An 11,414-nucleotide genomic window follows, 5' to 3' on the forward strand; every position below is an offset into this window, starting at 1 on the left:
CGCCCGCGCCGCCGGCCTGCGCCGGCGACCCGGTGCCCGGGGTGGCGGGGCTCCGGAACCACGGCAACACGTGCTTCATGAACGCCACGCTGCAGTGCCTCAGCAACACCGAGCTCTTCGCCGAGTACCTGGCGCTCGGCCAGTACCGCGCCGGCCGGCCCGACCCCGACCCCGACCCCGAGCCCGAGCCCGAGCCCGAGCCGCCCGCCGGCCGCGGCGCCGGCGAGGTCACCGAGCAGCTGGCTCACCTGGTGCGCGCGCTCTGGACGCTGGAGTACACCCCGCAGCACAGCCGCGACTTCAAGGTGGGCCCCGCGGCGACCCCCGCCCCGGCGGGGACCCTGCACCCCTGTCTGGGCGCCCGCTGCCCGCGCCCCGGCCCCTCCGTGCCGCTCGGGCGCTGGGGGCCCCGAGGCTGGGACGCGCGCACTGCCGATGGCAAGGCAGATCGATCCAGTGATGGATCGATCGATCGATTGATTCATTCACCGTGTATTTAAGGCTTTACCGGGCGCGTGCCAGGCGCTGTGATGGGACGGACAGTGGGCAAGACCGTCTGCCTTCGTGGAACTTGATGGGTTCGTGGGGGGTGGGGGGCCCGAATCCTGGTTTTGGCCGCTCCTGGGAGTGTGACCTCGGGCAAGTGACACAACCGCTCCGTGCAGCAGTCCAGTTTTCTCTGGTTTCGGCCCCAGGGTGGTTGTAACAAGGGCTGCCGCCGAGCTGCTGTGTTGAGGTGGGACGCCTTGGTGGCACCCCTGTGTGGCCCGCGTTGACGTGCAGGTTGGCGCGGTGTGGGCCGTGCCTCGGGGGCGCACAGCGCCCTGGGTCCGCCTTCCTGCCCTGGTCCGTCTCATTAGGAAAGGGTTCAGCAAGTTAACAGGTCGCAGTCGCGGTCCCAAGAAGGTAGAACCTGGGGATGCCGCTGCTGAGCTGGCAGGCGGCTTCAAGTGGGGAGGGGGCGGTCAGGGGGACCCCTTGGAGGAGGTGACGCGGGAACTCGAGTCGCCACAGACAGCTGGCCTTGAGGAGGGCAGGGGCCAGGCCTCGCAGGGGTGAGGAAGGGGATGCACTTGAACCGCAGGGCTGCGGAGGGCGGACAGACTGGAAAGGGCCACACAGTAAATATTTTAGGCTTTGCTGCTCAAGATCCAAAATCGAGGCTATTATGTAGGTGCTTATATAACAAGAGAAGACAAAGCTCCACACATTTTTTAGTGGCTAAAAGAAAAACGTAGTAGTTGACTACAATATCTTGTAATACAGGTGTGCCAGTGGGAGGAACGGGCGTCTTTTTGGAGGGGATAACGTTTCGCTTAATTGGAGTTCAGAGTTTGCGTTCCCTGCCATCAAAGCGATGACAAATACTTATTTCTGCAGACCGGTCTGAGCTGGCCCGCCACGTACAAAGACAGGCGGTGGGCTGGATTCGGCCCTGGGGCCCATGGAGTGGGGGGCTGAGGGCTGAGGTCAGGAGGTGCAGGACCATCAGGCTGCGCTCAGGCAACGGCGCTCATTCTGAGCAAAAGGGGGTTGGGGGTGCGAGTGCGAGGGTTACCTTTAGGTGGAAAGTGGGTAGAATTAAATAGAATGAAATGACACAGAAGTTAATTCCTGCTCGTTCTCTTGCTGTCCTGACCTTGCTCAAGAGAAGGTCAGCTTGGTGGCAGCCTGACTTGAACACCCCTTGTTCACTCTGCCACTTCCCCCCTACCACCCCCCACAAACAGAATAAGCTTCAAGTTTAGAGACTTTAGTAGGCAACAGTAGCTAGAATTTAATAAGGTTCTATTTTCATTGGGCTTGTTTTTACATTTGTCTTCTATTTATGGCAGTTGGTACTGGCTTTCCATCCGTGCTGTGAAGTGTCTTTCAAAAACACATTTATTTAAGTCAAAGGAAGTGATTTGATTAAAATATAAATGGTAATCTTTCGGAGGAGTCAGCACTGGGTTGCAGGCCTGCTTTCTTGCTGAGGAACAACGCTGCCTGGGTGCCGCCCTCTCCTTTTAATACATTTTACTTACGTTTTATTATATTTATCCATGGAGTTCTACCCTGTTTTTCTCAAAAAGAAAAAAAAAAAAAGGTTGCTGTTTGATCTTGGAAATTTGCATGGAAATTCTTGACTGGGGTAGGGGCTGGGAAAGACAGATCCATGCCAGAGATCTCAAAATAAGAAAGTAGGGGACCATGGCGGCCAAGCAGCTACTGTAAGCCGTTCTGTTTTTTCTTTCTGCTTCTAGTTGCCTGTAAGTAGCCACAGCAATTACAAACTTTTCAAGGTCAGAGCCCAGTGTCCTTGAAGTTTTGTTTTCTCCTCTTTTGCCAATGTGAAAATCAATTTCTACAGCATTTTGGTCTGTGAACATTGCTACTGCTTTTTAAGAGGTTGTGTCCTTTTATCTGTTAAAAAGCTGGGAACAGAAATGGGTCAATAATTCTAGAAATGCAGACACTGATTTATAGGCATGCTTTGGCAACGTTGAGCAGATTCTTAGAGGCCCCGTTTTTTCCAAAAATGTCATCTTCTGAACCTGTAGCAGAGTTCCCTCTGCATTCATTCATTCGCTTCCCATTGATTGAAGGTTTACTCAACCAGTTAGGAATGGATTCAGCGCAAGAAGGAGGAAGCTCTCACGACGTGCCTGAAGCAGGCAGAGACCTTGAAGTCGCTCACACTGGGAGTCTGGGCATACATGGTTCTGGGTGGTGCAGTGGCTTGACAGGCCCCACAAGGACCTGGACTGTTTCTGTGTTTCCATTCTGTTGTCCTTAGCTGTTATTGGCTTTTCATCCTTCTTGTTTGCCACCTCGTGGCATTCTACCCAGTCCAGGCAGGAGGTCGTTAGGGAGGTGAAAGTTCTTCCAGGAGCCCCCGCGCAGGCTTCTGCTGGCAGCTCGTGGGCTCTGACCATGTTGGTGTCAGTCCTGGCTGCCGTGGTGGCTGGAAGGTGGACATCTGGGTTTTCCTGCCTTGATAGAAGAGGTGAGGAAAGGAGGGGCTTACCTCTTAGGCAGCCCACCAACGGGCCCACCTACCACGTGCCAGGCACTTCCATTTGGGGGAAGACGCTGTACCTGCCTGTGAAGAACCGCGTCTGGTAGAACCTGGTAAGTTCCCCAAGACACTTTCTCAGACTTGAATGTGGACATAACTCACCCGGGCTGCTTCTTACAAAGCAGATTCAGACCTGGCAGAGTTGGGTGGGGCCTGAGATGCTGCGTCTCTAACAAGCTCATAGGTGATGCTGGTGGCTGGTCACGGGGGTGCAGAAAGTTGGGGAGACGTGTTGCAAACGGGTTCCGAAGGGATTTGTAGGCTGTGCTGGTTGGGACTTTATTCGCTGGAAGCTGAGAGTCCAGAGCCAGTATTTAAGCAGGAGAGTGAAAGGATCAGATTTCTTTTTTTTTTCTTCCCCAATTTGGTCAGCCTCCTGGCACGGTAGAAGATTACTTTCCCTTTTTCCCACATGTTTTATTTCAGCCAAGTTCAGTAGGGATGATTCTGAGCATAAAGAAAGGTGAACACCCTGAAGGCTGATACGAGGCACGCTGTCACCACACCCCCTAAGAGCCCTGCTCAGTTTGGGTCCCAAGGCAGCACTGCCGGTTGATTGGAGTTGACAGAGGAGACAAAACCAATTTGCCACCTTGAGAGGGTTTGTCTTGAGGTCTCGAAAAAAACTTAGTATGTCTTTGAATGTGCTTCTATCGTCTTCAAACTTCCTTAAGTTACTAAGGATTTTCTTCGTAAGTTTTCCAGTTAGAATTCTTTCTTGTTTTCTTGTCGCATTGTTTGGAGCTTCAGGAGCTGGCCAGGTAGACTGACTTTTGGTTTTGCTGAGCTAGGAGAATATTAGGATATTATATATCCTTTCCCGGAGTGAACTGGGCTGACTGGCCCGACCTGGGTATGCCTTAAGAAAGCCCTCTAGCTGCCACCTAGACCCTTTCCCTTTTTACACAGCTGTTTCTCTCCTGTTCTTAGAGCACCAGATCTCAGGCAGGGCACCTTTGCCTGCTCCCACCCCCTCACTCTTGGGGATGTTTGGTGATGTCTGGAGACATACTTCGGTTGTGACCCCTTTAATAGGGTGCTGGCATGGGTGCTTTAAGAGATTCTTAAAGATGCTCTCTGGTTCCTAGTACTCTGTGCCCTTTTGTAGTAAGAGAATGACGAATGGTTACCTTTCAAGTAGCAGATAAGTTTTATAGCAGCAGTTTTCAAACCGTGCTCCCAAAGAACAACTAGAACAGCGTGATCTCCTGATGAAAGAGCAGCGGGGCCCCCTTCCAAGTTTGCAGTTGAACAAAAAGTGACTGACGAGTAGAGTTTTCTCTCCCGTGTGGTGGTTGTCTGTTAGTGAGAGCTCTCAGGCTCCAGAGGGAATAAACACGTGTGAATGAGGAGTGGCAGATAAGCTGGCAGCCGGGGCTCACGCTGGCTCAGTGTCACACCTACTTTTTCATGGACTCATGCTGCAGACCTGTGAGAGTTTTCCTGCTTTGGATGAAGCTGTTTCGTACATTGATATTTCGCTGTGGTCCCTGAGAAGCACTCTGAATACAGTGTGTCCGTTGAATTCATTTGAAAAGTAGAAAAAAAAAATGAAATCGTGTAGGTAACATTTCGATTTGTGAGAGAAAGTACGTCTCTTCCTGGTCAGCTGCCTTGTCTGTCAGCCGCTGTCCTCTTTGTCGTAGAGAATTTCCAGATGTCTGAAGGAGAAAGGTGAGGGAATCATCGCATTTGGACTTGGAAGATGTGGGTGACGGGCCGAGGTGCACCTGTTGACGAGAGACTGAGGGAGCAGAGCCCCCCTGTTCTGACTTGCGTCCTGTCGCCCTGCGTTGCTGATGCTCACACCGAGTCCTGTCTGCGGTTGCCTCATTAGTACAACCACTGAGCTGACAGGTCTCAACATAAAACGTAAACAGGCCGGGAGGACGTGCTGAGACGTGTGGCATTTTTCCCTCTAAGATCGCGGTGCTGAACTGCAGTGAGAACAAGGTCAAGCACAGTTGGCTTCCCATGTGCCACTGCTCCTCTGACCTGGGCACTTTGGAAGTCTTCAAAGCAATCCTTTCCGGCCATTCAGATGCGTGTATCGACGTGTACACGTCTGTCTCACGGAGGGGCTCGTACTCTAGGCAGCTCGACCTGCATATGCTCCATCCAGTAACTTGCTCCCTGTCCCTCTCCGGGTACATTTGAAAGCCTACCAGGCTTGTTGGCAGCTCAGAGACCTAGGAGAGGAGGGTAGATGAGGCTGGGAAGGGCCGGGCGGGTGGGCAGAGGCCGGGTCAGACAGGACCTCCGATTTCATTCTAAGAGCAGTGGGGGCGGGGGGGGGGCTGCGGGTTTTGAGCAGAGTTCTGCAGGAGCTCGTCAAAACGTGGAGTGCTTATTCAGAGTGCTGGATGGAAGGGAGCAGGGAACCAGGTAGCAGGCCCCTGGGAGGTGAGGGATGTGCGGGTGGGTTTGAGCTCCATCTGGAGGTCGGCTCCACAGGACTTGCTAACGGATTGATCCCGGTGGAGGGGGCACTGAGACAGCGGGGGGTGTCCAGAATAACTCACAGGTGTTTTTCTTGAGCAGCTGAATGGTGACTGGTGCTTACCTGTGAGCAGCAGTTTAGGGGAGCAAGAGTTTATCCTCAGGTGTGTTAAACAGGACACTCAGATGTCTGGCAGGCAGCTGGGTGATGGAGTCTGGAGCTCAGAAGACAGAGACTGGCTGGAGATGAAGACTTGGGAGCCATCAGCCTCTGTCTAGATGGTGTTGAAAGCCATGGGACATGACTTAGACTGGGGTTTGGCGATCAGTAAGGCTTGGATAGTTAAGGACAAGAGCGATGTCACCGGTCTGGAGGTGGGTGAGTAAGCCCAGTTTCACACGGGTCACAAGAGCCCTAGGAAAACGTTTTCAGGTTCCGTTTGTTGAACGTGTGTCACGTATCAGGCACTGTGCACAGTGGACCGGTTCAGTTTTTGGTGACTTGTGTAGAAAGGAGCTGATCTGGCCTCGACACGGAAATCCCTCTCAGGATACAGGCATGGGATGATACAGATGCGCGTCCTGACTTAGCAGGTTTCCATCTTCCTTTGCGTGGCTTCAGGTTTTTAGTTTGACTCTGCCACTTTTGCTTTGTTATTGGCGTGTGGTTTAATGGCTTTTTCCTCCCCAGCTGTGCACTTGTCATAACGAGAGGCTCCTAAGTAGGGCAGTGTTCCCTGTTTGTGTAGCTCCCCACAGCTGTTTCCTATAGTAAAGACTCTGGAAAACAATGAGCTCATGGTTTCCACAAAAGAACCTTTTCTATATAACAGTGGAAAAGAAATCATTCAAAACCCAGTAATTTCAGGCCCTGTCCTCTGTAGTTCTTTCCTTCCAAACTATTCTTGTTGTTACTGGCTGTTCCTCAAATGACCTTTTATGTTTAACAAACAACATTTTTGCAGTGGAGCACATCGGGGTGTCTTTCATTTGATTGTGGGTCTTTCTCTATTTGGAAATCATTGTTTATGCCCGGACTTGCCAGTCACCCAACATCTGGTGCTTCTACCCCCAGTCGTTGAGCCTGGATGGCAGGAAACAGTGTGTCCACAAACAAACAGTTCACGCTTTAGAAGATTTCAGGGGACTGGTCAGGAAATGCCTTTGTTGCTTCTGCTGTCAGGATCCTTTGTAAGCTCATCACCAGCTCAGTCAACTCCTTAATGTTAACTCCTGGTCTTCTCATCTTTAAGAGCAAGGCAGAGCCGTCTGGTTCTCAGGAGAGGTGTGAGAAACAATAATAATCATAGCCATGAAAATACTGTTTGTTTGCGTGGAGTCGGATCATTTAGCAAGCACATTCAGGTTCTTCATTTGGTCTTCACAGCAGCCCTGGGAAAGGGGCGTTGTTATTCCATGTTTAAAATTAAGATGTTGGGATTCAGTGCCCCGAGTAGCTGGGGCAGATTCCAACCCTGCATGGGTTTTATGAGGATTAAATGAGAAGATAGAAGTACGAAAGGGTTTAGTATAGAAACTCGCACGTAGTAGGTACTCAGTGGTGGGTGGTGATAATGAAGGTGCTCATTCTGCGTCTGGGCCCCCTGGGTCCCCGTCTCCATTTCTAAACTCTCTTTCTTCCAATTGGTTGCTTTATTGTTGCCAGATTAATTTTCTTAAAGTTTACATGTAATTACATTATTTCTCTTAAAAATTGCCTTTACTTTTTTTTTTTTTAACATACAAAATGCGGCATCAATTTCTTAGTTTGGCATTTATGCTTTCCCAGAAAAATGAAATAATAAAGCCATACGTAAAACGGCCCCATTTAAAAATTTTTTAGAGTCATTAGACATAAAATGACTGTTCGTTTGCTCTGAATGTTTCCAAATGCTTTCTCAGTTTCTGTACTTCCCTCCTCGTGGACTGGTGACAAGTTCACAGATGGGCACCTGTGTGTGGGACATACTTTGGGGAGCATTGCTGGGGTGCTCCCTGCAGTCTGACGTTGCTTGTTGGGTTCCAGTAGTTTCAATCAGAATGTTCTTCTGTCCTGGTGTTTCCTGTAAACTGGTAGTTTGATCTAGAGGCTTATGAGGTTGAAGGTTGAGGATTTTTTTACCCCCCTTCTTTTTTTTTTTTTAAGATTTTTATTGGGGAATTTGAGGTGTTGGGAACAGTGCTGGGGAATTGGGGGAAGGGGAACAGACGAGTTGCTGTCGTTTTGTTCTTCAGTCTAGTTGTGGAGGACGTTGCTTCACTGGCCCAAGTTGGCACCATCATTGTGCTCCTCCCGAGCGAGGCAGATCAGTCGCCGGCCTCTGGACGGCCGCTCACTCTGGCTGCTGGCCGCTGGCCGCTCACGCTGGCTGCTGGCTACACACGGTAGTCCATGGCAGCCCACTGCCACAGGGGCTGCAGCCTATGCCGTCGCCGGCGACCCACGGCAGCCCAGCTCCAGGTTGAGCCGCCGCCCAGCATCTTAGCTGTGGAGGGCAGCGTCAATGGCCCCCACATGCGGGATCCAAACCCGGGCCCTCTGGCGTCCCAAGCCAGCTCTCAACCATCGCGCCACTCGGCCGGCCCTTTACCCCCCTTCTCTTGTTGGTAAAACTGGTTTGTGGACCGTTGCTATAAGCCGGCCTCAGGAAGCCTGTCACCTCTGCTCCTGTCTCTTGTAGTGTTAGCAGTGATGGTTATTCACAGTTCATTAGGGGTCAGCAACGGTGATGTTAAAATTCTAACATTCCTTGTCCATTTATTAGCTGGGATACTTCTATAGAGACTTTTGCCCTGTCAATTATTTGGTTACCCCAAAGTAAATTTGGAGAGGAAAGATAAGATAAATGCTTGATATTTTCTTCCTCCCTTTTTTCCGTTTTTCAAGATAACTACATGATTTCTAAATGTTGTTCGTGAGTGTTTTTGTTGTAACCATATGAACTCACGGGTTTAGATATTTGATGTGTCTCAGTCAGTTATAGTTACTAACCTTATCGAGGCTCACACTGTCCCATTTTTCGCCAGAGGCACAAGTTGGCTCCTGAGACTGACATGATGCTAGGAGTCTGTGATGCCAGCCAGACCAGAAGCAGGGAAGTTCAGGTGTGCCAGGCTCGTCTTACCGTCTGCTGCCCCAGATCTGGAGTCAGTCCTTTCTTTAAGGAGCCCTGGTTCCTCTCGGTGACAAAGGGTACTGAGAAGCCACAGTCTGGCACTAGGGTCCACGTGGTTTCTATGTCTTCTAAGTGGGCAGAGCCAGGAGAGGTGTAATTTTCGTTAAAAATACAACACGTCATGAATTCATATTGAGAATTCCAGTTCAGGATTTAGGGTTTTTATTTGACCTCATTGGTCGTGCGTCTGCTTTTCCTTTCTCCCGCCTGAAATCCTAGTCTTAACACCAGCCTGAGTTCTCATTTGCAGTCTCCACAATGCACGCCTAAGTCTCAAAATAATAATCTCAGTACTACCAGCAACACTAGGAGTATTTGAAAAGATTTAACATTATTATTAGGTTGTTTTTTTTTCTTTCTTTTCCCCATAGGCTACTACTGTCCTATTAGGACTGTATAGTCAAATTACTATGTTTTAAAGTCACTTGGAATAGCTCTCAGTGTTGCTTGTCATCAATGGACATACAGTTAAATTCACTTGTTTCTTTTTGCTTTTGATTTTGAGGGGTTGCTTTTTAAAATTTAATTCTGTTGAATAGTTGTATAAAAAAATGAAATCTGTGTCCTGGAACCAACAACACAGAGCTGTTCAAAGAAGTCTAGTTTCTGTCTCTGATCCCTACATCCTGTTCCCTTTCTCCCTAAATGTTACGATTTATTCTTTACTGTTTTAATATAAGCAAAAATGTGTGAGCGTGTGCGTATGAGCATTTCCCTCTTATTTAGATAAGTGGTAGCACACTATGTGTAACTTTCTCCGTCTTGCTTTTTACCTGTAGCTGACACGAGTACCGTACGCCCTGCATAGGGCATCATTTTATTTACTCCTTATGACGTTGTAAGGTAGACACACATATTATTGGTGTTGCAGATGAAGAAGCACAGGCATTTCTGTAGACCTTTAATTCCGTGGTTCTCTTTATCTCTCACAGGAACGAGTCCTGCCCTCTGCCCACGTTCACGAGTGAACGAATGAGCAGGGAACTGACCTCTGTGCTACTTTACTTTGAGCAGTGATGGGGTCAAAGAAAGGCAGTTTTGAACTTTCAGGAAGGCAGTTCAGCCTTTCTGTGAGGTGCATCGCTCTGTAGCTGGAGAAGACTCGCAGACCTTCTTTCCTGACCAGGGTGCTTCCAATAACTATGAAGATGCATGAACTTGGAATGTTCTAGTGCAGGAGTCCCTTTTAACAGGGCAGTGACAACTGGGCAAATCTCCCTCATTTTCGAGCCTTTACTCCATGGAAGTTATAAACTAGGCTCGCTAAGGAAAAGACAAACTCCTCTAAAAGCAGCTCATAGGAAATAGTTACTGCTTAATGATTTCAGGATTTTAACAGTGACAGAAAGGAAGGAAAGAGGAGTCCCCGCGTGCTGCAGGCAGAGGAGCAGAGGAGCCCTGGCAGCATTTTATCTTCGGGCAGCAGGAAGAAGGGCTGCTCTGGTTGGAGACGTGTTGCTCGTCACCCGTGCAGACCCCACTGGGACGTCAGGTGCTGGTCAGGCTGTTGCTTCTGCTTCCCACCCCCTCAGGCTTCAGGCTGTGGCATCAGAGGGTGGTGCTGGGAGGGAGGTGAGGGCAGCCAGGGTTCCCCCCCTTCCTTTTGAAAATCTGTGACCCTGTGAATTTTGCACTTAGGATCCTGGTGCAGCTGAGTTCTGGGGTGATCACTGAGCATGTTTCCTTTCCCCCTTTCCATTGCCCTGTAATATCAGCCTCACAGGTTGGGCTGTCTAACAGCCATTGGTTTCTTCACACCTGAGTGATGGGAACATTTTAGCAGGAAAAGCCAATCAGCCGGCCCACCCAGCCTTTCAGAGCAAGCCTGGAACTTAGGAAAGGGAGGGACCCAGTAGGAAGGACGGGAGGACCCTGCAAAGGCCACGTGGTTCACCGACGGAAACTGCATTCCACCTGAGAATTTCCACGGGTCTGGCCTTGCCACTCGGTAGTTCTGTAGTTCACCTGTGATACGCGTGTGTTCTAGGTCTGACCCCTTGCGTCGTAGACTGGTTTTGAAGGGGTGCTATTTAACTCTGCAGTGTTACAGTGCCGGAGGGACTCCTGGGGACGTCTCAGTTCGATGTATTCTGTGCCACCGTGTTATACTTGTACCATCTTTTTGAGTAACATCTGACCTTTCGGGGGAATATAAGTTAGTTCCCAGGTAAGTATTTCTTTGACCATCAAGTCTTTAAAATTCTAACTTTTTAAAGACACACTTTACTCTTTCCTTGAGATGGAAAGCCCCCTGAGCGTCTGAGGTGCTCTTCGTCCTGGGGCCAGCGGACCATGTAGGACTTCATGTCTGGTTCTGCGTCGCTCTCTCGCTGGGTTCTTCTTTCCACTTTTATCGTCCTCCCTCTCCCTCCCCACCATCTGCCTTCATGGTCCTTCCTTGGTGTTTCTCTTGCTTTATCCTTGGCCTGCCTATACCTCCTACATCCTCATTCCTGTATTTTGCAGTTTCTAATCTGCTTCTAGTTAAGTAACCAGATAAATAGAATCAACTCTAAATAAGAGTAAACAAACTGAGGTAGGGCCTCAGAGTCTGGCTACGTTAAGCAACTTTAGCGTTTTTCCTTTTCAAAGTAAACTAATTCTTTGTAAAACTTGGAAGTGAAGCATGGTGTACCTACGGGAAACTGCATACTTCAGTGTGCAGTGTACGGTGACAGCGCGCCATTTCTTCCCACCCTGTTCCCCTCGCAGGATGTGTGGGTCACTTCACTTCCCCC

At 49.8% G+C, this 11,414-nt stretch overlaps 1 protein-coding gene across 4 annotated transcripts in view; it reads left to right on the forward strand.

Moving 5' to 3' along the window:
* The first annotated feature begins 8 nt into the window (after nucleotides 1–8).
* Nucleotides 9–11,414, forward strand: part of USP31 (ubiquitin specific peptidase 31) — a 77,477-nt gene continuing 66,071 nt past the window's right edge. For all 4 annotated transcript variants that reach the window (XR_002124809.1, XR_002124808.1, XM_019649865.1 and 1 more), the window contains exon 1: nucleotides 9–305. Coding sequence is in view for 2 of the 4 variants with exons in the window: in XM_019649865.1 (XP_019505410.1) it covers nucleotides 78–305 (228 nt within the window). In the remaining 2 variants the exon portion in view is untranslated. The remainder of the gene's footprint in view (nucleotides 306–11,414) is intronic.

Source organism: Hipposideros armiger, unplaced genomic scaffold, assembly GCF_001890085.2.
Source record: "Hipposideros armiger isolate ML-2016 unplaced genomic scaffold, ASM189008v1 scaffold_135, whole genome shotgun sequence".
Taxonomy (NCBI): Eukaryota; Metazoa; Chordata; class Mammalia; order Chiroptera; family Hipposideridae; genus Hipposideros; species Hipposideros armiger.